Raw genomic sequence first — 25549 nt, 5'->3', positions numbered from 1 at the left:
GGGGAGGTGTTCTTGTAACCATAGATGACCTTTAATATCCCCCAACTCAGAGGCTGAGGCTTCAGAACGCCAAAGGCAATGGCCAAGACCAAGGAGTCCTAAGAGTCAATCACTCACAAAGACAGGGAGCAGTTATGCTCATTTCCTATTCAACCTACCTCCCAACAAGCTGGGTGGGCTCAGCCCTCAGCACTTCAGATCTGCTGCTTAGGAACTAAGAACTGTAGAGTACTCTAGAAGTCTACTACTTGGTTGTTTGGGCAAAAACAGTAATTCTACAGAGTACAAGCTACAGTATCACGGCTATTCCCTACCTCCCACTGAAGATTAGCATACTAAAAGCTTTTAAGTAGATCTGGCATTGATGCTAACGTTCAGACTAGGAAACGGCAAGATTGTTGGTTACTTGATTACACCACAAGATGAGACACAGCCATTTTACAACACCTTGTTCTGTAAGGCTACACATTTAAAAAAACTCCAAACAATTTGAAGGCCTGTTGAGAAGGAATCCAACACCTTGGGGAGCGAGCTTGGTTAACAGCCAGCACCAGCTCCACCTAAGTCACAAGACTGACACTTTCACAGGAACTGAACGATGATTTCACACAAGGGAATGCTAACTCCTCAAGTCCTAGAGAAAACACTGGAATGTTTTTGGCACCCTTTACCAAGTGAAAAAGTTAGGACAGGATCAGGAAGGAAATAACGTTTTCTAGTTTTGTCTGGCTGGCCAACAGGAAGTACTTTATCACGTACTGAACATAAGGCACTCACTTTGTAAGAGAAATGAGCCAAGATAAAAAGCAATAGAAGACCACATTAAAAATAACTACTTTGCTCCCCAGTTTACATCTCCACAGCCAGAATGCCATTTAAATTAAAAGGCCTTCTTGAATAAACACCAGCTTGAGCACAATCTTTTTAAGTGTTTCAAGTTTGCAAACCACAAAAAAATATTTTTGCCAGAAACTGCAGTAAAAGTGTCCCTAGCCCTCACCCAAAACATTCTCAAGATTTATCTATAATCCAGACTGGCTTGGCTCAGTCACTGTGATACCAGCTTTACAAAGTCAGACCTGTCATGTGAACTGCTCTGAAGAGCTTTAGCTAACAAGTACTGAAGACTGAAATGAGTTTGTATAGTAGAGAAGAGGCAAAACTTCACAGCCACTGGCTTTCTGCTTGAGAAATATGTTTCCTTGGCTCAGCTATGTGTGGAAGTCCTAGAATAACTCAGTCAACCTTAGAACAGCTACTTCGCCTTAGCTGACCTAGAACAAGCCAAGAGACTTAAAAGCTCATTAGGTGAAGCCTCATTACAGACACTGTGTTGATTACTCCTCCCTCAATGAAACAGTACAAGAAGCCTTGACTAGCTACTAGTTCTACCTCAACTTTTAACCTCCACTAGGACAATCCATAACCAGAAGGAACACACTGAAGCTGAAGGTAAATTGGCTTGACAGTTTTTTGTAATTTATGGCAAAGAGTTATTTCACAGCATATCCTACCACTAGTCACTGTGAAGACCTGATAAAAACTATTTTTTCCTAAACTGGCTTCAAGGATCTCTTCATTGGACTTTGAACTAACACCTACCACTGCTCTGCTTCCATTAGCTGTCTTAACTCGTTAACTGAATTACTAACTTCCAGCCAATGCCTGACTAATGAAAACCCAATAGGAAGAGTACTGTTGTGCAAGAAACCCTTAGACTTATGGTTTTCAGCCCAAGCAGCACCATCACTCGATACTGGGTTCCTTATAGCACTATCCGCTGCCTACAAGACACCATATTTTTAGTAAGATCCCTTTTGGGAACTAGCAGCCTAAGGATTGCACGGATCCACTCTAAGTGAGCATTGTAACACTTCTGTGAAGTGCAATAAGACACCTACAATCTACTGAAGGTTTTCAGTGCTTCCCACAACTTTAAATATCCAATAAATGTCAGATTTTCACATAGCAGGCTGCCATACAAAGCTGGGGGACAGAATGCCAGCCTCAGGAGTACAGCCATGGTTACTATGAGACTGCTTGCAGATAAAACTTTCCAAGACCATGGTCTCCTGCCTGCCTGTACTTGATGTTAGACTTCAGTGTCTGAAACTAATTCAGAGCCCTGGCTATAGTGTGTGACAGACAGTTCCCACATTATTGCTCCTGTAAAGTTTTAATGATTACAGTGAGGTGGACTCCCACAGTGGCAGTCCATGTTGCTGAAGCATTTGGAATCGTGGCCAGATCTCTACCATCCAAAAGAAAGTCCCAGGTTTGGCTGCAGGCCATCCTTTACTGTAGGTGATCAGGGCTTAAACTTTTTTTTTTCTGAACTAAGCCTAGAGCAGCAAGTTGAGTTGCAGTCTTACATGCATGCACAGCTAATGCAGAACAAAGCAGCTCTGGGTTGTTTACTGCACCAAAATGAGACAGAAATGCAAAGACCAGGGATGCAACAGAAAGCACTTACCCAATGTCATCCCGGTAGACTCGAGAGATTAAAACCTCTCCTTTGTGATTATAGATGAATAAGCCTCCAATCATGATGGAACTTTAGTCTTCACTTCCCATGTTGCTTTAATACCTGGAGCAAGAGAGGGCATATATCAGTAGGCTGCACAGCAACAATTTGTAGCCAGGACTGAAGCTTAAAATTGGCACTGATGCAGGCTTACTTCTCATTACAAAAATCAGCATGGACAGATTAAGCCTCAAGTATTAGTATCCACGGTACACCCCCTGAATGTGAGAAAAAACATAGGCCTGGAACCACAAGCAAATCAAAGACTGAGGTATCAATCAGAGGTAGTTCATAGTCTTTTTGAACATAGTTCACACAAATGTTTGAGATGTCATCAAGCCTATCACTGTATGGCAGGGGGCTCTTAGCAGCAAGTACACCTCCGTTTATCACCACTTTTACACAGTTTTTACACATCAATTTAAGAGCCTTTACTAATCCCTAGCAATCACAAGTATCGAGGCCATGCTGATGAGAACACAGCTGCGTTGGGCAGGTCATGTCTCCAGGATGAAGGACCACCGCCTCCCTAAGATCTTGCTTTACGGTGAACTTGCCACTGGCTGCCGCATGAGAGGAGCCCCGAAGAAAAGATACAAGGACTCCCTGAAACAACATCTCAGCCTTGGCCATATTGATCACCATAACTGGTCTACTCTGGCCTCAAATCGGGAGGCCTGGAGACACACCATCTATAACGCAGCTGTCTCCTTTGAGAACACACGCAGGATCACCCTCGAGGAAAAAAGGCAACGCAGAAAGAACCGTGTATTGCAGAATACACCATCTAAGGAGTCTTTCTGCTGTGCCTTTTGCAATCGGATTTGTCTGTCACGTATTGGCCTCATAAGCCACCAGCGTGCCTGCAGCAAATGTGGATAGAGCCTTCCCGAATCTTCGTTCGCGAAGCCTAGCCATGATAACTAATCCCTAGCAGCCGTACCAAGACACAGTTCAGAATCCAAACTGAGAACAATTTGCCATGAGGTACCACTGGAATGGGAGACCTCAACCATGACCCACTTGAATTGGGGGACAGTGCCTCAGAAGTTACCCTCTTAAACTGCTAATCTCTTCTTTCTTCAAAGGAAGACTGTTTTGGAGAGAGCTAAAAAGCTGGTAGACATTATTGATGCAGAAGACTTTTAAAAATATACAGCTACTTCACCAGATCCCATTCCTGGAGTCATATGCCCTCCTATTAAGTTAGGTCCAAGTCATAATACCCACAGCAGCAACTGCTTGGTTGGCTTAGTCCCGAGAAGAGCACTACAACTGTGACAGGGCAGGCCTTGGGATGAGCACACACATACTTCTCCGCTTTGGCACTGCAGAGCATTAGATAACAACCATCTCCACACTGCTGTTTGGGTGGGTTAGCCTACACCCACTTGTCTGGGCTGGGCAGAAAGGATAGGGAGAGGCCAGCCTAGAGACAGATGTGGACAGTGAACCAATATGTGTCTGTTCAGGAACACTGCAACAATGAAGTTAAAGTGACCCAACCTTGGATCATCTCAAAGGTCAGAAAAAAAAGAGAATACAAAAAAAATACACACATCAGAGGGACAAAGTGACTTCTGGATTATCAAGAGTAACATATCCTTTAGAAGTTAGAATTAATAAACTGAAGTAGCTGCCCATTTGAAGGCACTGCAGATGTGAGTTCTGTGCTAAAGCAAGGTTTATAGTGCAGCTACTACTTTTAATTTTAGACAGACAAAAAAACCCCTTTTAATTTCTTAAACCTTAACACCAATATTTTTAGCTATACGTAGTGAGTCCTCACAGAAAAACATTACTCATACTTCTCTGCTATGGGTCTTCAGCTTCCAGATGGCTGCTTCTGCTCATTAAAAAGAAAAAAAAAAAAAAGAACCAAAAAGTCACTTGTTAAGTTAAAGTAGTGAGAAAGAGAGTAACAGTTTTCCCAAAGCTCAGTCATGAACTTCCTGGCTTTTACTCCCACATTCTGCTGGTCAAGTGTCTCTGGCTATTAACAGGCTGCCTTCTGCTACTTGTCAGTGGCTTCACATGGCACTGTCACCAACATTTTTGATGTCTGACTCTCCATCTAGCACAGAAGATGTTTTCAAATATGTTTTTCTTCCATTCCCATAACTAACACTTTATAATTTCAGAATTTACTTCCAGGACAAGCCTCTGTAACCATATTTGTTAAGACAGAGGCATAACACTCTGTAGCAGTAGATTCCCATGTAGTTCCAGAGTAGGAAAAGCCTGTGGCTGTTCACTGTCCCACAGGTGGACCAAGGCTACATAGTGTAGCGGCAGCAAGGCCAGCATCCCCACACCAGAAGACAATCCTGTTGGTTAACAGAACAAAACCACTGTCTCAGATTTAAGGAAGTGGCTGTACCACAGACTCACAGCTACTTACACACACAGCCCTAACAGGCATGAGGAGGCCACCTGCAGGGCTGGAACCCAAAACATGGAGAATTGAATATAGTTGTCCAACAAGTTTGGCAGATGCTGAAGCTGTAGCTCAGCAAACATTTGAAAGGTCATTCACACAGGCCAAATGACGAAAAAAATGAGCACCATTACAACAATGAAAGCAACTTGGTGCCCACTCTAGGAAATTCTTTCCTATTTACTAGTTTTTTCATTCCAGATAAGAAACAAGGATGTGTTTTCAGACTGCTACAGTGCTGGCTTCCACACTCAGATATGGACTATTACCAGCAAAGGTGAGGAAGAGTTCCTGTGTCCCCTTTAAGACTTGCAATGTATAGAATAGCTTCCTGAAAGGTTATGCAACTGGTCAAAGCTGGATCATAAGAATCCTACAAAACCTTTCCAGAAGAATCCTAGAAAGCACATCCTAGTCTTAAAAATAAAAAATAATCTCCCTCTTGGGTTTTAATGCTGATTAAGTTATTTGTTTCACTATTTTTAGCATAAAGGAAATGTCTGCTTTGATGACCAACAGGATCAGACACACAGCATATACAAGACAAAGCCTCCTGCCAGCATGACAAGCCAATCACTTTCTCAAAAAGCCTTGGATTTTTGCTATATTACTGTAAAACATGTAGAAGACTGCTGATCAAGCTTAGCACTGGAAATTAAAAGTCTCCTCTTAGGAAGATCTACAAACTTTAAATGTTGACTGAGATAATGAGGCTTTGCTTTCTCGTGTTAGGTTAGAACATACTCTGTAATAGCTTCACTGAAGTTACTCGTAGAAATCAGGATTTTTAATTGCATCACAGTACTAGGCAGCAGAGCCAACTGCTTCCTCATCTTTTGTGTTAGTAAAAACATGTTAGATGGAGAGCAGATATAGCATGATTCAAGGGCTTTCAGTCTTTAAAAATTCTCCATCAATGCAGTGAAATTCTAGGCTTCTTCCTCATACAAAATACACTAGGAGCGGAGTTCAAGCCTCAAACTTTCTATGCACGGTTAGTTCCTGGCTCCAGCCTCAACGGCACATTCAAGAGCTGCATTGGTTCATACTGCAGAGCTGTTTGCTCAGTGTATTGTCTCCAATGTCATCAAGGAAGGGACAGTCAGGTAACAGAGGACAAGTCAAGAAAACACTCCCCAGGAGATCCCCCTGCAACAGCTTTTTTATTTTAGAACTCTCAATGGATGTCTTAAATATTTGCCCAGTTTCCTCTCATCAGCAGTATCCCAGGGCAAAAACAAACAAACCAACAAACCACACTACATTTTTTCTTATAATCACTGTACAAAACATCCTCCTTTTTGTTTTAAGCCTGCTTTTTCTTCCTTACTCCTGCTTTGTTTAATGGCCTCCAGTTCAAGTGCAGGAAAAAGCAATTAAGAACTAGCCCCCATACTCTAATCTCCAGGCCACTCAGGATTTTGCAAATCTTCTCCACTGCCTCCATCACCTTTACCCAGAATGAGATGTTCCCACCTTATTCAGTTTGCTCTTCACAGGGAAACTGCTTTATGCTCTTGTCCTTCATAGTGTCTTCCTCTAAATGCTTTGCTTCTGGAAGTGAGCACAAAACTGCACAAGTTTTTCAAGATGTAAGCAAAGCACAATAAAGACGGTATGACAACCACATATCCCCTGCTTTGATCTGTTTCTAGTGGTTCTTGATATTTAACTTACATTTTCAAACCACCACTCAGCAAGAAGCTAACTATTTCGTCACTTATCCTTACTCTAAGATCACACTGAATTCAGCCTTCAAGCTGATTAACTACATTACAAGTACTGCTAGAATTGCCTTTGCTCCTTCATCTACCCACCTCCTATATGCACCAATGTACAACTATGTATCTTGAATTCAGGGTGCCATTTTATAGTCCCATCTGCACCTCTTTGATCTACTTTGCCCTTACTACTTTGAATACTCTCATATCTACACACATACCCCCACCATGACTACTCACTAGGAGTATTCTTAATGCAAATCCTTGTTTGGTACAAAACAGAAGTACACAGAGATTTGCCACCAACCAGCAGATGGGTGTTAGCTGTGCTACACTGGTAATGCAACTCGATACCAAACTTGCTCAGTCAGAAGCGACTGGCTCTGTGCTATGTCAGCCCCTGGTTAACACATGAGGTGATACTTTTCCTTACTACAGATTTAGCCACGAGATCAGGACCATTCCGCCAGTTTGTTTTATAATGGCAGCCTACCAGCATAAATATACCCGAGACACAGGCACTAGCATTATTTCATGTGTAGCAGCAGCCTGCCTCCATACCAGTTACGATCCTCCTCAAGCCTGAAAGAACCCACAATTCTACAGCTCTACAAATTAAACCTGAATTCATACTTAAGTACAATTTACCTAACTTGATTTGTGTCAGACAATTGGTAAAGCGTTTCCAGGTACCAGCAAAGTCACATGAGTTAAAAACAGTGAATACAAGGAAACAGGTTTAGATGACTGACCCAACTCACCAGCTATCAATCGAGCCTCTGCAGTAGCTGAAGGACACACCCAGTATCAACTCTTGCTGCACTCCCATCTAATGGCATCAGGGACCAAGGAGGTCTCAACTGCACAACGTATTTAACACATTTATAAGCAGATCTCCCTTGCTCCTGCTTGACTTCTGCAGTTCAGCATCTTGAAGAGTTCCAAACATCACAAGCATAGATAGCACAATAGAACCAACACAGCTTACAGCACTTACTGCTTTCTGTCAGCTTTCACCAAGTTTGCCCACGACGGGAGTTCAGGGAATATGGACAATGTTCCAGTCTTTTGCTCAAGCCTTGCATTACATCCCTGCGAGACACAACATCAGAGTGACCGCACTCCATCTCCACTACAGAATACTTCCCTCAGCTCATGGAAGCATGTCCACACAGCTGGACAACTCAAGAGGTGGACTGACAAGAGCAGAGATCTATGAACAGAGAAGAAAGCTACACAAAGGGCTGCATGCAAAAGAAAGTTGCTTAAAGCTTAGCAAGAAGAATGGCTCTTTAAGATGACAATGGCTCTCCTTGAAGCGGCTGCAGTGAAAATAAACCTACTTTGTTTTGATCCTCCTTTGTGCTTCAGTACAAGTTTCACAGATACTCCTTTCAACTATTTCAAGGTTACACTGCAACTAGAATGAGGATTTTAGTGGTACTATTTAGACATGGTATGATCTTCCACACATTTTAAAACAATTAATAGTTTTCTTTACAGATCAGCTTTGGAAGTGAAAGATCCTAGTGCTTGCAGTGGTTAAGAACTGCAGGGAACAGGGTTCAAATTATATTGAGACTGACATTCAGTGACTCATGGCTGCTGGAATCAGAAGGCCCCAGAATAAGAAATCCACCACAGGAGATGGGTTCATCTGCTCTCTGTGCATTAGCGACATGACTCAGAAAGCATTGCTCAATCAGCTTTCAATGACTCATTCTGCTCCTCTCCACAGTCAGCCTTTTCTAGGGAGATTGCCCTACACTGCTTCTGAGCTTCCTCAGCCTAATATCTCACTGCCAGACACAGCTTAAGAGCAAAGCCCACCACTTCTTTGTTTATCACCAAATGCCTGGAAACCAGGATGACTCTAGCTGAAGCCTTTGGGTTAATGATCTATCAACTGCATTTTCAGAGCTTTGCAGCTCCACTCCTTCTGTTTCACCAGCTTGAACATATGGCGACTCGCTCCACACTGGTAGCTACAGTCCTGTTTTCTAGTTCCAGTATGGATGGATTTCTTCCAGTTAAGGTACAGAGATGATCCACATGTATGTTTAATTCACACCAGTTGGTGACTAATCACTTCAATTTAGAAAAACAGCCCTCTCCCAATACACTCTGCATTCTTCAAGCAGCTACCAGGGTAGGAATGAGATCTAAAATCTGAATGCAGCTCCTACAAACACTTAAGGCCAGTATGCTTCCTACCCTCCTGCCAAGTGCTCACATTCCCATATACTTCTATTTCAACCCATAAATAGAAAAGGATCATGAAGAACATCATAGACAGACCACATACTTTTACATAACTTATAAACCCACTAGGAGTTAAGATGACATGGAAATGACTTTCCAGAATACCTTTTCACTTCAGTGAAGATGAGAGCATTAAAATACACCTTTAGAGCAACTGTGGCACAGTTACAGCATTAAGACAGCCAGCTACAAAAAGAGAATGCGCATAAAACCAAGTGTCTGGGATGCAGATTTGAATGCATTTCAGCAGTTACGTAACAGAAAAGCAGCAGGATTAGCTGGACCTTCAGTGACTGACATGGTAACAGGTGCTTCCTCGAGAATCAAGCATACTTGTCTCAAATCATGCCACGCTGGTCTCACTGCGCAGGGGATGTGCATTAGGGAGAGTCCCTCTCTCGAACCATCACAGCATGATTGATGAAGCCCCAGAAGTCAGTCTGCAGCAGGTGAGCTGCAGACCAAGGGAGCCCATAAAGCACAGTATCTGAAAACCTAGTTTTGTCCACTGAATCCATCAGAGATGGAAAATGTTGTGTTTTTTAAGTCTGACCTAAAAACAGGTGGTTCTCCAGAAGCCAAACTTTGCCTTTTCAGTCTACACTGTGCCACCCACTTGGAATGTGTGGGTGCAGTCAGGAGCACAGGGCCAGGCAGCAGAATCCTGTTGCTGGACCGTCAGTAGCTTCACATATTCTGGGATGCAACAAGTGGCTGAACTGGGAGCTACCTAGTGAGATGATGCACTAAACCTGCATTAGCAAGTCGAGATTCAGCTGGTCCCTCCTGCAGCACGTAAGAGCCCAGCCTTCCTCTTCCATTTCCTCTTCATCAATTCTGACTTAGAATAGCTGTAGAAAAATGAACAACATGCAGCACGGAGCTTTCTTAGACTAAACAAGGCACACATAAAGAATCGACCAACCAGCACAGTCTGTTCCCTCTGGAGTAGTTTGTTTGTATCTGCAGCAACTCTTCCAGAAACCACAGCACACGGTACCAATCCTCCAGTTTCTGTCCAGTGCATTAGCCTCCCATGGTGAAAAGCCATAGCATCACACCAGAAACAAGATACCACTGTAGTACCAGTCGTCCATTCATTAGGGTATGAAAGACAAAACTAAATTCTCGCCTAAGTCCCAGATATACAGATATTCAAACAAGTTATATTCTCGAATACATTTGTCCCATAACCTGAGATCTTTCAGATGACACCACATAGACCACTAATCCTTCCCTGCACCAGCAAGGAGAGGGGTAGCTTCAACCTATATCACATGCTTTGGAACACAGTTCTCTGCCTTTTGTAACTGTATTTGCACAAATGAAAACAAACAAACAAAGCTGATCTTCTCAAATTCATTGCTGAGGAAAAACAGTGAATTTTGAGTCAGCTTTCTGCAGTGGTAAGAGGAACATGGCTGCAGTAACTGCAGCTGCAGGTCCAAGGCAAGAGATACTTAGTTGTTCTAGCTCTAAAAGAATGAGGTACTGTCTGGAGGAAACGTCATTATCAATGTAACATGCCTACAGTCTAACGGTACCAAAGTCACCATAAATTTGGGGTGCATATTGGCACTTCTGTCTCAGGAAAACACAGTTGTTTGTATCCTTCCACACCGGTTTCTCTAAGCCCATGCAAGCAGAACCTGTGGAACTCTTGAGCCAGGTCTGGCCGCATCTGATCAGCAAATCCTCTGTGTCCTCTCTTCAGAGGTGCAGTGGTGAAATGGCAGCTCAAGAATAACTGCTCAGGAGCAGAGTCACTGCAGGGACAGGAGTTCCTACACTGCCAATGTAAGAATGTAACTACATATTCACATTACGACCCCAACAGCCCCAGGATTTGATGAGCACCAGTAGCATCCTGATGGTGCAGAGCGCATTTGTCCTTTCATTTTAGGAGGCAACTTTGGGATCAGCTGTCTTTTCCAAAGCCAGCTGTGCGAGTGTTAGTCTCACCACAGAGAGACCTCTCCAGGAGAGTCTGGCACTACAGGTGGGGAAAATAAGCATGAGGCATGATCTGCCTGTTACCTTCAACAGAGCAAGCCAAGGGGGCTGTATGAGCAGGGCTGAGAGAACTCCTGCTCACCTGCAGAGCCATTTTGGTCACAGCCCCATGGTGATACAGGCCATGAGCTTCACTGAGTCCCCTGTGCCATCAAGTACAGGATACAAACAAACAAGATCATCAGTGAGCCCAAGACCCAGCTACTTGGACTTTGTCACTCCCATTAAGGGGCTGGAAGTTTCCCACAGCACAGACATCACTTACTTTGAATAAAAAAAGGAATGCTGATTTCTGTAATCTACAGAGCACATCCAGAAAACAGCAATCACAAGTCAGTGAATAAGCTGGTGTAAAGCAACCAACCCCTTTAGTAGTCTATTAAAAGACAGTTTGGGTTCTGACTTAACAGCAAGTAAGACTTCTGTGCATTAATGAGCTTATCTAACTAAGCAGTTCAAGGTACATTAGCTGCTCGAATTCTCATCCAGGAAGAAACCAAGAGAAGTACTGAAGCTCTTGAGGGCAAATCACCAACTGCAATCATTTCTGCATTCCAGAAATCAGTATGATCTTGGACAAGTGACAACAGTTGAAGCAGAAGGAGGATTAGTCAGGCTGCTCTGGCAAACTGGACTTGTTGGGAAAACCCATCCTTTCAGGCTAGTGCTAGCCAATACCAACCCAAAAGGCTTAAGGCTCATAACGATGCCATCACCCCACCAGCTAATCCAAGCACCTAAGCTTTGCTTAGAGGGCTGCATTAGTCACTTTCCCGGAGGCCAAGGGCTGCACTTGGTTTTAAACAAGAGTAGTTGCAATCACTTCATCCTGGGAAAGACAGGCTGCATAATTTACTTAAGGGGCATACCCTGAGCTAAAGAGCTCCTGAGATAAACCCATCAGTTTCAGAGAAACTGTCCCTATTTTAAACCCAATCCCATAAATCCCCATAGCCAGTGGGCAAGAAGAGAAGCACGTTCTCTTACCAGGCTCTCCTCCTACAGCCTCCTTCTGCGTGCCATGCAGCACACAGCCAGTCTGAACAGTAACAAGAGATAAATACTGACATGGGGAAACACGAGAAGCTCCCTTACTGTGCTAAAACATCACAGGAACAGCATTAACACACCTCTCCGCCTTATTTTGATCACAACCTTATCTGAATGGCCCCAATGCCTTCTAATTCTACCAGTTCTAAAGTCAGTCTGAAGCAAATTCTGCTTGCTTTTCACTCCTGAGCTAGAAACCTGAACAGTGACTTGCTTTCTATTCGTCTTCTGACAGAAGAGGGTAGAGGCACAGAGTGCAGTTTGAGTAAGAGCTTGTATTCTGCAGACCACTAATGGTCTAGGTGCCCTGACTTGCCAGCGTTTCTCTCTTTACTGTTACTGGAGAGCAGATAACTGCATTTCACACTCTGTGCCTCTGCCTGCAAGCTTTTAGCTGAGCTGCCAACCTCCCACCAAGATCAAAATAATACATGACTTGCCAGTAACTTTTGACTCCATAGGTCACTCACTAAAGGCGAGAAGCTGACTCTGCCTTTCAGATCAATTATATTTTGGCACCAGAGGCTGCACTTTTCTCCATCCTCCAGTTAACCCTAAGAACAGCCTTTAAATACTCTAATGGTCTTCAGCAGTATAAACTTAGAAAACCAAGATATTGTGCTGCCAAAGATAGTCTCGGCTTTACTACTTTTTGATGCAGGGATGAGACAAGAAAAGTTTAATTAAGGGTCACAGGAAGTTTCTTTACAAAGCCCATTTTGTTTAGTGATTGTTCCTGCTCCACCAAAAAGAAAACAAACCTACAACAAAACCAACAGAGATAGTATCAAACTGGAGTGCATTTCCAGTCCTCTTTTGTTTGAAAGAACTCAAGATGTAACCCTGCAGAGCCTCAAGACTCAACTCTCCAAGGACCAGAACTGTGCTCTCTCACTCAGGAGGAAGAGCCGGCCATGATACCTTTCAAAGGCATCTCCAATCCTCTCCCTGGAACATGGCCACTCTGCAGCCCAAAGAACACCAGGTATCTTTGTCACTAGATGTCAGTAAGATGGCATTTCCTACAGAAGAGGAGAGATGCCTCTCTTCTGACAGGAAAAATATGGAAGTAGACAGACTGGCAGCATCTCTTCAAATTTGAGATTGTCCCTCCAAGCAAAACTCACAGGAACACACGCAGTTTTTACTGTAGGAAAAAAAGACTAGCTACAGCTCTGACAGCATTCAAGCAAACGTTGCACAATCAGACACCACATGAGCCCATATACAGTTAGAAGCCTGCAATACCTAGACTTCTGAGCCACAGAAGCCATCCAGACTCACCTATCTGGGAAAGTTCCAGGCTCAGATTTTGGCAGCCTGAGGCTAAAACTTGATAGCAGCTTTGTCATACTAAAGCAAGCAGAAAACAGATCATGGACTCACACACCTTATGGAGAGAAGACTAGATCAAAACCCAGTCATTTCCCATTGGGGAGAGAGGTTAACTGCACTGGGCAATAAACACAGGCTGTGCTTCCTGTAGCTTTCCCAAATCCAAAAACCTAGCCCAGGGAAGAATGGAAGTCGAAACCCATCTAGGAGAGCTGTTGGATGGGAGCCTGCTTTAAGCCTCAGAACAAGCAGTTCAGCGTCAGCGGCGCTGCGTTCTACCTCAGCAGGTTTTCCAGGGAGGAAGCAAAGGGTGCAAGCCATGACCCAGCTAATTCACTTTTGGATCAGCAGTACAGACAAATAATTTTCGGTAAAGTTCCGGCCAGATCTGACTGAAAAAACCTTTGCTCAAGCTGACCTGACACATTGGTGCCGGCCTTCCTGTGCCACACACAGCCCGACTCCGTCCCCACCCTCACCCAGTGCAGCACCGCAGGGCTGCCACACAGGTATTCCCGGCGGAGAGCTCATTAACAGAAGCAGTTAATAAGCCCCCTCAGCCCCAAGCAATGTGTGACAGCACCCCCTCAGAGGGGGCTAAGGAAAAGCCCTCTCGGGGGAGCCCCGCTTCCCACCTTCCCTCACGACTGCAGACTCGCTCCCGCTCCCGCCCCCACGGGTAGCCGGCGGAGACCTCGCTGTGCAGCCACCCCCCGCCCCGGGGAAGGCCCGCGGACCCCCACCCTCGGCCAGCGCCCACGGAGCCGCCACCCGCGGCGGCTCGGCCACCGCCCGGCCGCTCGCGGCAGAGGGAGCCCGGCCGCAGGCAGCTGCCCGGCGAAGGGCCGGGGACCGCGCAGCCCTGCGCGGAGAGCGGAGCGCGGCCCGGGGTCTCCTCACCTGCCGCCGCCGCCGCCGCCGCTGCCGCCCCGCGCCCAAGATGGCGGCGCCGCCCCCCCTCGTCCCGCGCCCCCCCCGCGCACTGCAGAGCCGCCGCGCGCGCGCGCCCCGCCCGCGCTCCCTCACCGCGCATGCGCTACCGGGGGGGGGGGGGGCCCGCGCGACGGGGACGGGAAGGTCGTGAACGCGCGGGGCGTGCCGGGAGTTGTAGTCCGGTCGCGAGGGAAGGACAGCATGGTGGCTGCGCTCAGCCAGGGGATGGGCAGAGGGAGCGCACGGGCAGGAAGCTGCGCCCCCCCATGCACAGGCCTGAGGTCGCCATGCCCTTCCACGGAGCTGGTAGCTCCTGTTGGCCCCGCACACAGGCATCCCCCCCTGCGCCCGCGGTGGAACCAGCCCCTGATTCTCCCTGCAGTGCTCCCGCTGGAAACGGGGACCCCGGGAGCCCCGAGCGCCCGCGGGCAGGATCCGCTGCGCGGGGTGGGGGAAGTAGGAGGCCGGGCCCGGCGCCGGCTCAGACCGCAGCCGCCCTCAGCACCCCGGCAAGAGGCAGCTGGAACACCGGCACAGAGTGCCCTCATCCCGCCGGGATCTCGCTTTAGAGCAAAATGCAGGAGGGCCGAAGAGGCTGGGGGGGGGGGGGGGAAACAACGAACGACACAAGGCAGGAGTCCAATAAAACTATGTTTATAAATAAAAACAAGGAGATTGGTGTTGTTTTTATAAAACCCAGTGAGTAGGGCAGGGCGAGGGGTGAGCAGTGGCCAGGGAGGCTGCTGGGGACAGGCTGACTCCAGCGGACAGAGGGGAAGGAGAGGCTTCAAGGAGTCAGGGAGATGAACGGATGGCGTGTAAGATCTGGCAGAGGGGCTGCAGGGGGAACGCAGACCCCCGAGGGAGCAAAATACATTTCATCTCCATCATATAAAAATCGCAAACACAAGAAAGACCAAAGGAGGCAAAGCTTGCCTGGTGAAAGCCACGGTGTGGCAGGAGGAGAGGGCGCCGAGGCGCCAGCACCAACAGCAGCAGGGTCGAGCATGTCCATACTGTACCGTGCTTGGCCCTGGGCATGGGGAAGGGGCTGCCCCAGCCCGAGGCACATCTCTGAGTACCCAGAAGAGGAAAGAAGAAGGGCAGGGAATGCTGGAGCAAAGACTCAACTGTCCTGGTAGATCTGTGGGCACTGAGCCCAGAGGCCACAGTTCAGGCCACAGTCTCCCTTCCCAGAGAGCTTGTGTTGCCACCAGGCACCACTCACAGCCCAGAGGGAACAGGGCTGTCCCAGAGCCTTGTCCCTCCTGGCAGCCAGGCCAACAGCACTCATGGCACTGGGCAGAGGGGGAGGCAGACTCAGGCCCTTCGTAGGGCAAATACAGGGGACCTCTACATTTCCCCAAAGCATGAAAGCAAACCAGTTGTGTCCCTTCCTTGCCTTCTAAGTCCGTCCAGGCCCTTGAAGGTATCACATTGCTGAGCAGCAGCGCGACAGCAGGAGGGAGAAGGCCACAGCTGCCACCGCCAGCCCCAGGCATGGGAGAGCCCCTACAAACGGGACAGGCAGCAGCACATTGCAGGCAGGACAAAGAGCAGGATGGAGGGAGCAGAGCTCTGCCCTTAAATGCCCCCAAAGTACCCAAGGGCAGGTGTAGGGCACTGAGTCACGTAAGAGACTGTGCACAGACACTCACCACCGCTCCGGGCTGGACACAGAGGTACAGCCCCAGCCCTGAGCCTTATGGCCTGGGCAAGGAGAAGGAGGGTCCTGCCATGGCGTAATGTCAGGCTTGGACCTGGCCCAATATGTGGGCAAGAGAAGGGAAGCAAGAGGGAAGTGGCAGCATCTCTCCACTCCCTGGAGGCACTGAAGCCCTGGAACATTCATGCATTAGCCAAAAGGCAACTACAACGGGATTTAAAATACATATATAAGGCTGGTCCCTGCTCCCCTCTCAGGGCTGTGGGAAGGGCAGGGCATCTTCCGCGAGGGGGAGGAAAGAAGCCATCTTCAGCGCCATGCGTGCCCAGCGCCCCTGGAGCTCCGTGTCCTGCTGTCGGGCCACGCCACGCTCCAGCTCTCCCCCCCACGGGCGGCAGGCTCAGAGAAAGTCAAACACCCCGTAATTCTTTGCTGCTTGATAGAAGAAACACAAAAGGGTGAAAAGAAAGAAGAGATATTTAGGGCGGAAGGACCGAGGCAGCAGCGACACACGGGCAAGCAGCACAGGGCGCTGGGACGGATGCGGATTAATGGGGTTAGAGAGGATGGCAGAAGGGAATTACCATTGGCAATACACAAGTCTGGTGGCGGGATGGGCTGGCAGCACCCAGCAGGCCTGCCAGGCCTGTCCACCCCACTCGAGGAGGGATTAGAATCAAGGTTTAGTTCCATTTATTATTTTTTTCCCTTTTTTTTCTTTTCATTATCAAGACAAAAAAAAAAAAAAACAAAACAAAAAAGAAAAACAAAACAAAAAAAACCAACAAAACAAAATCAAAAAAAAAAGGGGCGAAGCCAGGGCTGGTCCTAGGAAACAAACGACAGGGACAGAGGGGGGGAAGGAGGGGCAGCAGACAGACAGGGGATGGGCGCTTCACATTACATCCACAAAGAACTCACTGGGGTTGCCCATGGCCATTCGGAAGGACTGTCTACTGGCTGTCAGTTCGGGGGGCACAGAGGCCAGGTCACGGCCCGGCGGTGCCCCGGGGGGCCCCATGGCTGAAGGCGGTGGAGGCATCAGCAACATGGGGGGGCTGAAGAGAGGGGGGAGGCCGGGCGGCCCGTAGGACTGCTGGCTGTGGTGGCTGCGGATGCTGTGAGCCAGGGAGTGCTGGCTGCGCTGGCTGTGCTGGCTGGCCGGCACCGAGCGCTCGCTGGCCGCGCGCTCACGCCTCATGCTGCTCCTCGTGGTGTGGTCTGACTCGCTCCCGCTGCCACCTGACTTCGACTCCCCGGTCTTCTCTCTCTCCTTCCTCCTTTCGCTGCCACTGCGATTGGAACCACTGCTCCGGCTCCCTGCAAAGCGCACGAGACAAGGTTAGGCGGCAGCTCAGACAAGTCAGGAAGAGCGGATGCTCCTCTGGCCAAGAGAGAACTACAGCACGCTCCAGCACAGCCATCTGCCAGCAGTCTGTGCTCTCAGTCTCTTTTCAACTCCAAGTCCCACGACCCTTCTGAGATGGCTTTTACCCTGGCTCCCCTCACATAGGACCTCACTTAAGCAGCCTTTTCCCGCTCCTTCCCAGTACTGAATGGGGCACCTGCCCACCCTCAGGTATATTTTAGTCATTTTTACTCACCTTCACTGTGCTGGCTGCCTGCACTGCCCCCTCCGTAGCTGTAGCCTGGGTCAGGGAAGCCGGGATGGGGGTTGTACGGATGAGGCGGTGGATACTGATACGGGAAAGCCATAGGCCAGGGTGCGGCTCCTGGATGGGGGAGCGGAGCCAAAGTGTCCTGATCGGAGGCACCGCTGGAGCCATCATGATCGTGAAGAGACAGATTAGCCATGTCTGCAAGAAAGCAGAGAACGGGGGTTAATCCAAGCAGAAAGACAACCACGTGTGATGAAGCAGCTCCCCATCCAGTCTTTGCTGATGGACAAGGACAGGATATGCAAAGAGACACAAGAAGCTGGCACTCTCCTTGCTAGTCAGTGCCACCATTTGTGCTTCCTGGCTGGACAACAGCCAGGCTGCCTGACTCCAAGCTGCCACTCTAATACAGGGACCAGCTTGGTGGGAAAGAACCACACCAGAGCTACAGGTTCACCCTGCCAATTCCTTTCCCCATCCCTCTTTTCTGAGTAGAACCCAGTTGCCTGAGCACCAACCCCTTGCCAGCACTGGAAGTTCAGAGCCTGGAGTCAGTAAAGACTAAGACTCTGCTAGGGCTGCCCAGGAGCAAAGATCACACAGTAGGTGACACTGTCAATGCTGCTTCCAACTTCACTACCCCAGCAGCATGACAAAGGAGCTGGGATATTTTTTATTGCTCTCTTAACAAGGTCTGTAGAACAAGGGTCCCAGCCCGATGCCAATGGCTGTAGCTGTGTCCCCACAGTGTCATCAGGGCTCTGCAGGACCCCTAACCCTCCATCCTCTCCCTCCCACCCATGCCAAGGGCCATACTTCCACAGAGGTCCCCGAAGATGTAATAGCACTGCTCTGAGAAGGTGATCTTGTTCACGGTGTGTCGGATGTAGCCAGCCTTCAGCAGATTGCTGGCATATTTGCGGGATTCACGGCGGTCTGTAAAGCCCTCCACATGGTGATAGAGCCAATCCACCACATCTGAACCTGCCACCAAACATAGAGTTAGATACGGCAAAAGAGTGGAAGACAGTGGCTCTTGAGGCAGTGAGCCACACTAGGGCCAAGAAAAAGTGGGCCAAAGGTGAAAAGGGGCCACACAGCCAAGGGTCCAATACGTGACTCTGGCTTGGTCAACAGTTTATGGTGACAGAGGTGCTCCCTTGGACATCTGCTTGGAAAACAGGCCACCCAGTCCCCAATCCCTGCCTCTGCTGTAGGCAGCACAGTCTCTTACCAATGAAGGCGTTGGGGATGGTGATCTTCAGCCACATGCGGTCACGCACCTCGAGGCCTGACTCTGGTGAGGCCATGGCTTTGACAATGGTGGCCATGTCACTGTGGATGGACAGGTGAAAGTCATCGAGGCCTGTGGTGTGGATGAAGGAAGGGAGGCAGAGGTGAGAGAGGACAGAAAAGACAAAGGAGACACATGGAAGCATCACACACGGGAGGAATGGGCCAGGGAACAATACATCGCAGACAGCCTTGGGGCACATGCTGTGTAAGCCCCCTTCCCAGTTATCTGTCACATCAGCCATTTCCTCTTGGGAAAAACCCAGGCAAGAGTCACAAACTTACAACAAACTCCTGGCTTTTTGCCTCACCTGAGCTTTCCAGACCCTTGCTTCAGGGCTCTCTATACCAGAATTATCCAAAACCTCCAGAAAGCAACCAAAAGAGCCCTGTGCTCAGCAAGACCCTGCCCCACTGCAAGGCTCTTTGCTCCCAGCTGCCTCCTCCATCCTGCCCTATCTGCTGTTTGGGAGGGCAATTGCTCCAGGGACATGCTGTATCCCTCTGGCCCAGCATTCTCAAACGCTAACCCTGACTGGTCTGAGCCTTTCCTCTGCATCTGCCACAGCTCCTAATTGCACCCAGGCTCCTCTACTCTCCTCACATAGAAAGCTGAAAAACATGGTATTATTTCACCCAGGGAGAACTCCCACTGATCCAAGTGCCAGCCTGTCAAGAGCTGTCTCCTTCTCAGTCCCTTGGCAGGGCAGACTTTGCCCACCCCAGCTATCCCCAGGCAGATGTATTGCTCCCTTCACAGCACAGTGAAGGTGAAGAGGCTGTGCAGTGGGCAGAGCACGGAGGCACAAGGACTTACGTTCGGTCTCTGGGATGGAGCTGGTGATGGAGGAGCTGGTGGAAGTGATTGTGCTCATGGATGGACTCATACCGTACGCTGGGTAGGTGCCAGTCATCGCTGCCGTGTGAGACACCCAGGCTGCCGGGTCGATGGGCCGGATGGGCTCACCTACCAAAAAGAAAGAGTCAGTTAGTAGCTGGAAAAAATGATCACATCATCAAAACAACCTCTGGGGAGGGACAGGGACTCAGCACAGCCCATTCCATCCCCAGTATCTGCCGGGACTCACCCGGATCGGAGCATGGAGAGTCTGGCCCAGCCCAGATCCGCTGGGGAGCAACTGGGAGAGAAAGAAGAGAGGGAGGGTCAGCAGGAGAGGTGCAGAGGGAGAGATCCCCCTATGGCTCAAGGGGGGGTTTCTCTTTCCTCTGGCGCCCCGAGCAAGTGACCCCCCTGCCCCAGTGAAACGCGTCCCCAGCGTGATGTGGGAAGGAGGGCTGGGCTTATGGGCATTTTGGTCTGGGAATAGGACATAGCAGCCTCCTAAAAGGAGAGCTGTACCCCATCAAACCCCAATTCAGTGCCATGTGGAGTCAAACACACAGGGGAAGAACAAGACAACATCCAAGTAAGTGCTTAAGGCAGGGCTCTCACATGAGCTGGGCACCAGCGTTAAGGGTGGGTCAGCTATCCACTTACTCCTGGGTAACGAGAAGCAGCCCCGCGGGCTGGGGTCCCAGCACTTAGCCACCGTCAGGGTGATGGGCCTGCAACAAAAAGGTGAGAGTTAGAACCAGAGCCTGGTGACACAAACCCCTGCATGACGGATGGATCCTGTGGGCTGGCTCTCTCCTGGGAGACAGGGAGAAGCCGGCTGTAAAGTGTCCTTGTTCCAATCCAGCTATAGGTTTCCTTGGTGACATGAACAAAATGACATGACCCTGGCTGAGGGTTGCTGATGACCCAAATAGAACAGAGAATCAAAGAACAGTTTGTGTTGGAAAGGACCTTTAAATGTCATCTATTCCAACTGCCCTGCAGTGAGCAGGGACCTGACATCCCCACAAAGAAAGGGGCACAGCCCCCAGTTCCCTGCCATTCTGTTGGCCGCAATTCTTGCTTTGGGCATGAAAACCCAGGAATCAAAGCAACACCAAAACCCTAAGTTCTGAGCTTCTGCAGAGCCACTGGCAGAGGTGGCTGAAGACATGACTCACACACCCCAAGCACACACTGTACAGCTGTCCCTGGAGGTAAGGAACAACCCAAGTACTTACCCTGGCTTGTGCACAATCTCCCTCAGCACCCGCACAGCATCATCGTTGCTCATGTTCTCAAAGTTGATGTCATTTACCTGCAAACGACACAAAGAAGTGAGTCTCAGAGATGTGACCAGAGGCTGAGCTCCCCACTCAGCTCAGCAGTGACTCAGCTTCCCTCTTCCAAGCACAGCTTCCTGGATTTAGCCTGCCAAAATTTGCAGGGAGGCTTCTGGGTCTTTTCTTTCTGCTTTCCCAGGCCCAAAGATGGAGATATGTGGGTGTGAAGTACCTGCAAGAGCATGTCCCCCGGCTCAATCCTGCCATCAGCTGCCACAGCGCCACCCTTCATGATAGAGCCAATGTAAATGCCTCCATCACCACGCTCATTGCTCTGTCCCACAATAGAAATGCCCAGAAAGTTGTATTTCTCTGCAGGGATGGAAAGAGAAAGCAGTAAGACACCACAAAGCAGCAGGCACAACTAGACCTAACCTCAGACAAAGCACGTACTAACTAACTATGGTGGCTTGCACCCCTGTCCCAGAGAGATGTCCCGGGACATAGAGAAACTCTTGAGAGACCAGTGCTTAAAGACAAGCCATTTTTCTACAGAATTCATCTCTTCACTCCTCCCCCATGTGTTCTCTTTGCCCCCTCCCCAGTTCCCTCTCCACCACCCAATCCCACTCTGGAAGGACTGTAGGCTCCATGCACACTTCCCACTCACCCATATTCAGCGTGACTGTGATGATGTTCAGGGACATGGTGGAGTCTGTTATGCTGCTGAAGGACGATGACTGCAACGTAAGTGAAACATGAGATGTCCTCCTGTGCCTCAGCAACTTTCCCAGCCCCAGCTTCCTCCACTTGTCTTTCCTCTCTGCCACTCCCTGTGGCACCACAGCCCCCACCCACAACTCCACTCTTATGCTGGGAGTTTTGCAGAGCCAGAGAACATCAGCCATGGTCCTTGTGACTTCTCCATAGCCAGGACAAGGCCTGTGCTCCCAACTCTTGAGGCTACATTGGCCCAGAAAATGTTTACAGCACTTTATGAAGTCTCAGCACTTGGACACCAACTGTCACAAGCTGTGACCACAACAAACACAGCTGAATCCCTGAGAGGGATCCACCAGGCAGCCCACCTTGCCCTGCACTGCCCTCCCCAGGATCCCCGGCCCCTCCCTGCATACCCGCTCGATGCGTGGAGCCTTCTGTTTCCGCCGGCGCCGCTTGTGCCTCCTCATGAGACGGGAAGCACTGCTTTGCTCTGTTGAACTGCTAAACCTGCAAGCAAAAGCAAGAGTCAGCTCTCTTGCTGCCAGGGTGGTGACTCTGGCAGCAAGAGAGCCATGGAAATAGCACAAGGAATGGAGGACTGCGAGGCAGAGGGGAGAACGTGCACACGGGGGACAGACAATAGTAGAGACGGCTGCTGGGTGAGACAGAGGCAGGTCTGAGCCCAGGACTACTGTGCCCTGCAATGGCATCTCTCTGCGCTGGGAGGAAGGGGGAAGTTAGCGTTTCTCCAGGACCTAAGCTCTCCTACCTGCTGGTGGAGTCATCTTCATCTGAATCGAAGAAGCTGGTGGTCTCCAGCTCACTGCTCATGAGTGTGGAGGAGCTCTCGTACCCACCCAGGTCTCGGCGCCGCTCTCCCTTCACGGTCCCATTCACCCTGGGTGCTATGAAAAGACAAGACTCAGTGTGCTTGACACAACCCCTTCCCCTATGCAGGGCTCATGGCAACCTTCTCAGAACAAATCTTGCTATCAGACAATCCCATCTAGTGCCATCCAGTTCCTAGTCTATCCTGGGATCAGATCCATCTTCTGTGGGATACTTTTATCATTATCAGATGGGGAAGAGGCTGACGGGCCACTAGGAACAATGCTGCCAAACTTGTGGAAGACTTGCAGTTGTTTCCTCGGTAAAGCAAGAAACAGCATGGAGTGGCCAGGCTACAGCACACTCTGCTTTTCAACTACAAAGGACTGAGGCACTACTGTCTCTGCTTGAGGCTTCTATAAGAGACACCTCCTTTGACCCCAAAGTTCTGATGCAACATAGGTGTTAGCTCCTGCCTCCAATGTGAGGCTACAGCTCTTCTAAGGGCCATAAAACAGCCCTTCTAAGATGGTAAGGTTCTGCAAAGCAGAGAAAGCTGCCCCAAGTCTAGAGCTGGTGCCCGCACCATGCCCCAGCCATGCCCTGCAGAGCTCTTGCCATGTTACCAACACTCACCATGCTCAGGCCCATCTGTCCGACGAGGTCGTTCCCTTTGCGAGGACACCACTGAGTCTGTTTCTGTCTCATTGTCCAAGTTTTCCCGACTCCCCCCGGTGTTAGGGCTGTAATGAGATAAAAGGAACAAATATGCTCAACAGGGAACAACTTGAGCAGGCTCTCTCGACACCTCTGTGCTGGCCAGCACAAGCTTCCAGCCATCAGCTGTCTCCTTCCTGAGGGATAGGAACAACCACAGCACATCTATGAGTGCAAGGCAAAGGACTGGGCATACTGTGCCAGCTCTTTGCCAGCTTCCCTGCACTATTTTTGGCATGTCCTTGCTTGTTGAATAATGCAGCTCCACTTCGAATCTGCTCCCAGCCTCATCCTCCTCCCCCCTTGCTGGCTGTAACCCCTGACAATTTGGGTAGGAGTATCCCAGCCCCTGCTCAGGATTACAGCAAACCCACTACGTGTCCCTTGGAAACTAGGGCAGATGTCCAGGTAACTTACTGGAAAGAGGGGGGCCTGGAGTCTCCAATTCCTCCTGTGCGCTCCATGGAAGGTGGCAGCTCTGTCTGGTTATCGGCACAGACCGAGCCAGCATCCGAGTGGGAACCCTCTGCAGACACCAGCTGGAGGGATGAGACAGAGAAGGAAACGGCTGCAGCTCTGGGAAAACATGTACAACAGTGGCCAAAGGAGCTGGCCAAAAGCCTGCCTGGCCCAGGATCTCATCTCTGATGGCAGACAACAGCAGATGCCCAGGAGCGGGTATGGAACAGGCCAAGCATGTAGCAACATTCCCTCTCGATGCCTTTCCAGACACCGGCTATTTGTGGCTCAGGAATTCCTGACCCAGCAGTGAAGCCCAGGTGGCTGACAGCCCTGCTTGGACACTCTGACATCACCTGCACGCCCACACCACACACTCAGGTAACCTTTAGCACACATCCTGTAGCAGGGAGTGGATTCCCCCAGTTCTTCTCACATTGGAAGAGGCAGCTACCAGTCATTCCTTTCCTCAGTTTTATCAGCCTCTACACCCCTGCCTTCAAGCTGTGGGACCAGCAGGACCTTCACCTCCCTAGTCCTCAGATGCTGCAGATAACAGAGCTCAGGGCTGAGGCTGGCTTTGAAATAGATTCCTGAAACAGGATCTTTTTCTGACTTCCATACAAACTTTGCCCAGCTTATTGGCTTGGGCACAATTTTCACCCAACCTCTGGGGGGCTCAACAGTTTCCCCAGTGCAGAAATTCAAGAAAGGGTCAAACCCCAGGAACTCTATACCAGCCATGCTTGTGGGGCAGTCCAGGCACACCCACATGCCTCTGTCTCTGTAATAAACCACCAATTTCAGGGCTCAGGGAATGAAGTGGAGCTTCCACAGGCTTGCCAGTGGAATGAAACTGAGGATAGCCCAAACGAGCAATTTCCCAATATTACTCCCTATCCAGGTTTGCACTCCCCCCTCCTTTCAAGTTGTAATGAACAGGACTAATCATAATAGGGCTGGCCAAGAGGACAACAAAAAGCCTCTTCCTTGAAAGACGCATTCAGGAACCCCCAGAGCAGAGGTGACAGGGCCCAGAAAAGATCTAAGGTGAAGGATGCCCCACTGTGGGTCAGGACAGAAGGATCATGAAACGTGGGCTGGAAAGGAGCTGACAGCTGCTGCCCAAACCATAATGCCCAGTGTCAATGCAGAGGCAGCACTGCTGCTTGCTGGAGAGGGAACCACATCTGCATGGAGCCGAGAGCAGATGTCAACTTGGGTGCAGGAGGCACAGCCCATTTACACAGGTCTTCAGTGCTTCCCAGCATCACTGATGAAAGAGCTGTGCCCTGCCCACCTTCAAGAACTGGGGAAACCCTGATAAGAGGCTGGTAAGATAATTCATAGATAATCATTAGGGCAGGGGGAGAGAGGTCTACTGCCAGAGAGGCACTGGGAATCGAGACAGGGATGTAGCTGGGACAAGGAAGACAAAGCAGCCCTGAAAAAGCCACAGCCAGGGCAGCAGACAGAGCAGAGTGCAGCCCAGGGTGTGAAAAGCTGCAGAGCCTGTCACACAAGCCTCAGGACAAGCCCAACGGCTCCTGATCTCACAATTGTCTAACCAGCTCTTGTCTCACACTGGCTCAGCACCCTCCCTCCAGCAAGCCCCAGGCACATGCCTGGCTTTGCTCCTGGCACCTTCCCAGTGACGTGTCTTCCCAGGACACATCCCACTCCCTAAGGGCCACATCCCTGCTCTGGCAGCCACTGCCCGGGAGCATATGGGAGAAGATATATTGGCAGTGGCCAGCATTGCCTAGGGAAAAGTCATATAACACTTTATGCTTGAAAATCTCAATGCAAGGTCAGGCAAATAGATCTGGACAGAGGGAACTAGTCATAGGC

At 49.5% G+C, this 25549-nt stretch overlaps 2 protein-coding genes across 16 annotated transcripts in view; both read right to left on the bottom strand.

Annotated features, from left to right (window-relative positions):
- AP2M1 (adaptor related protein complex 2 subunit mu 1) overlaps nucleotides 1-14300 on the bottom strand; it is a 28966-nt gene extending 14666 nt beyond the window's left edge. For 8 of the 12 annotated variants that reach the window (XM_039377989.1, XM_039377992.1, XM_039377991.1 and 5 more), the window contains exons 1-2: nucleotides 14249-14280; nucleotides 2474-2590 (exon numbers count right to left, since the gene is read on the bottom strand). In XM_039377989.1, coding sequence (XP_039233923.1) covers nucleotides 2474-2547 — 74 coding nt within the window. In that variant the 5' untranslated portion in view covers nucleotides 2548-2590; nucleotides 14249-14280. Of the gene's footprint in view, nucleotides 1-2473; nucleotides 2591-7679; nucleotides 7698-13291; nucleotides 13342-14242 lie in introns of those variants that run through there. The other 4 variants (XM_027750996.2, XM_027751002.2, XM_027750998.2 and 1 more) reach the window with 3 other exon arrangements.
- Nucleotides 14301-16617: 2317 nt separating this feature from the next.
- Nucleotides 16618-25549, bottom strand: part of DVL3 (dishevelled segment polarity protein 3) — a 32370-nt gene continuing 23438 nt past the window's right edge. The window contains exons 3-16 of one of the 4 annotated variants that reach the window (XM_039378029.1): nucleotides 23657-23778; nucleotides 23159-23265; nucleotides 22464-22599; nucleotides 22108-22201; nucleotides 21642-21711; nucleotides 21204-21343; nucleotides 20930-21006; nucleotides 20352-20419; nucleotides 19942-19992; nucleotides 19743-19820; nucleotides 18795-18926; nucleotides 18377-18544; nucleotides 17546-17758; nucleotides 16618-17261 (exon numbers count right to left, since the gene is read on the bottom strand). In XM_039378029.1, the coding sequence (XP_039233963.1) occupies nucleotides 16837-17261; nucleotides 17546-17758; nucleotides 18377-18544; nucleotides 18795-18926; nucleotides 19743-19820; nucleotides 19942-19992; nucleotides 20352-20419; nucleotides 20930-21006; nucleotides 21204-21343; nucleotides 21642-21711; nucleotides 22108-22201; nucleotides 22464-22599; nucleotides 23159-23265; nucleotides 23657-23778 (1881 nt within the window). In that variant the 3' untranslated portion in view covers nucleotides 16618-16836. Of the gene's footprint in view, nucleotides 17262-17545; nucleotides 17759-18376; nucleotides 18545-18794; nucleotides 18927-19670; nucleotides 19821-19941; nucleotides 19993-20351; nucleotides 20420-20929; nucleotides 21007-21203; nucleotides 21344-21641; nucleotides 21712-22107; nucleotides 22202-22463; nucleotides 22600-23158; nucleotides 23266-23656; nucleotides 23779-25549 lie in introns of all 4 variants that reach the window. The other 3 variants (XM_027750990.2, XM_039378030.1, XM_027750991.2) reach the window with 3 other exon arrangements.

Source organism: Pipra filicauda, unplaced genomic scaffold (genome assembly GCF_003945595.2).
Source record: "Pipra filicauda isolate LSUMZ 115617 unplaced genomic scaffold, ASM394559v2 scaffold98_size3848907_pilon, whole genome shotgun sequence".
Taxonomy (NCBI): domain Eukaryota; kingdom Metazoa; phylum Chordata; class Aves; order Passeriformes; family Pipridae; genus Pipra; species Pipra filicauda.
The sequence above is the reverse complement of the archived record's forward strand: the minus strand, read 5'-3'. Positions and strand labels throughout refer to the sequence as shown.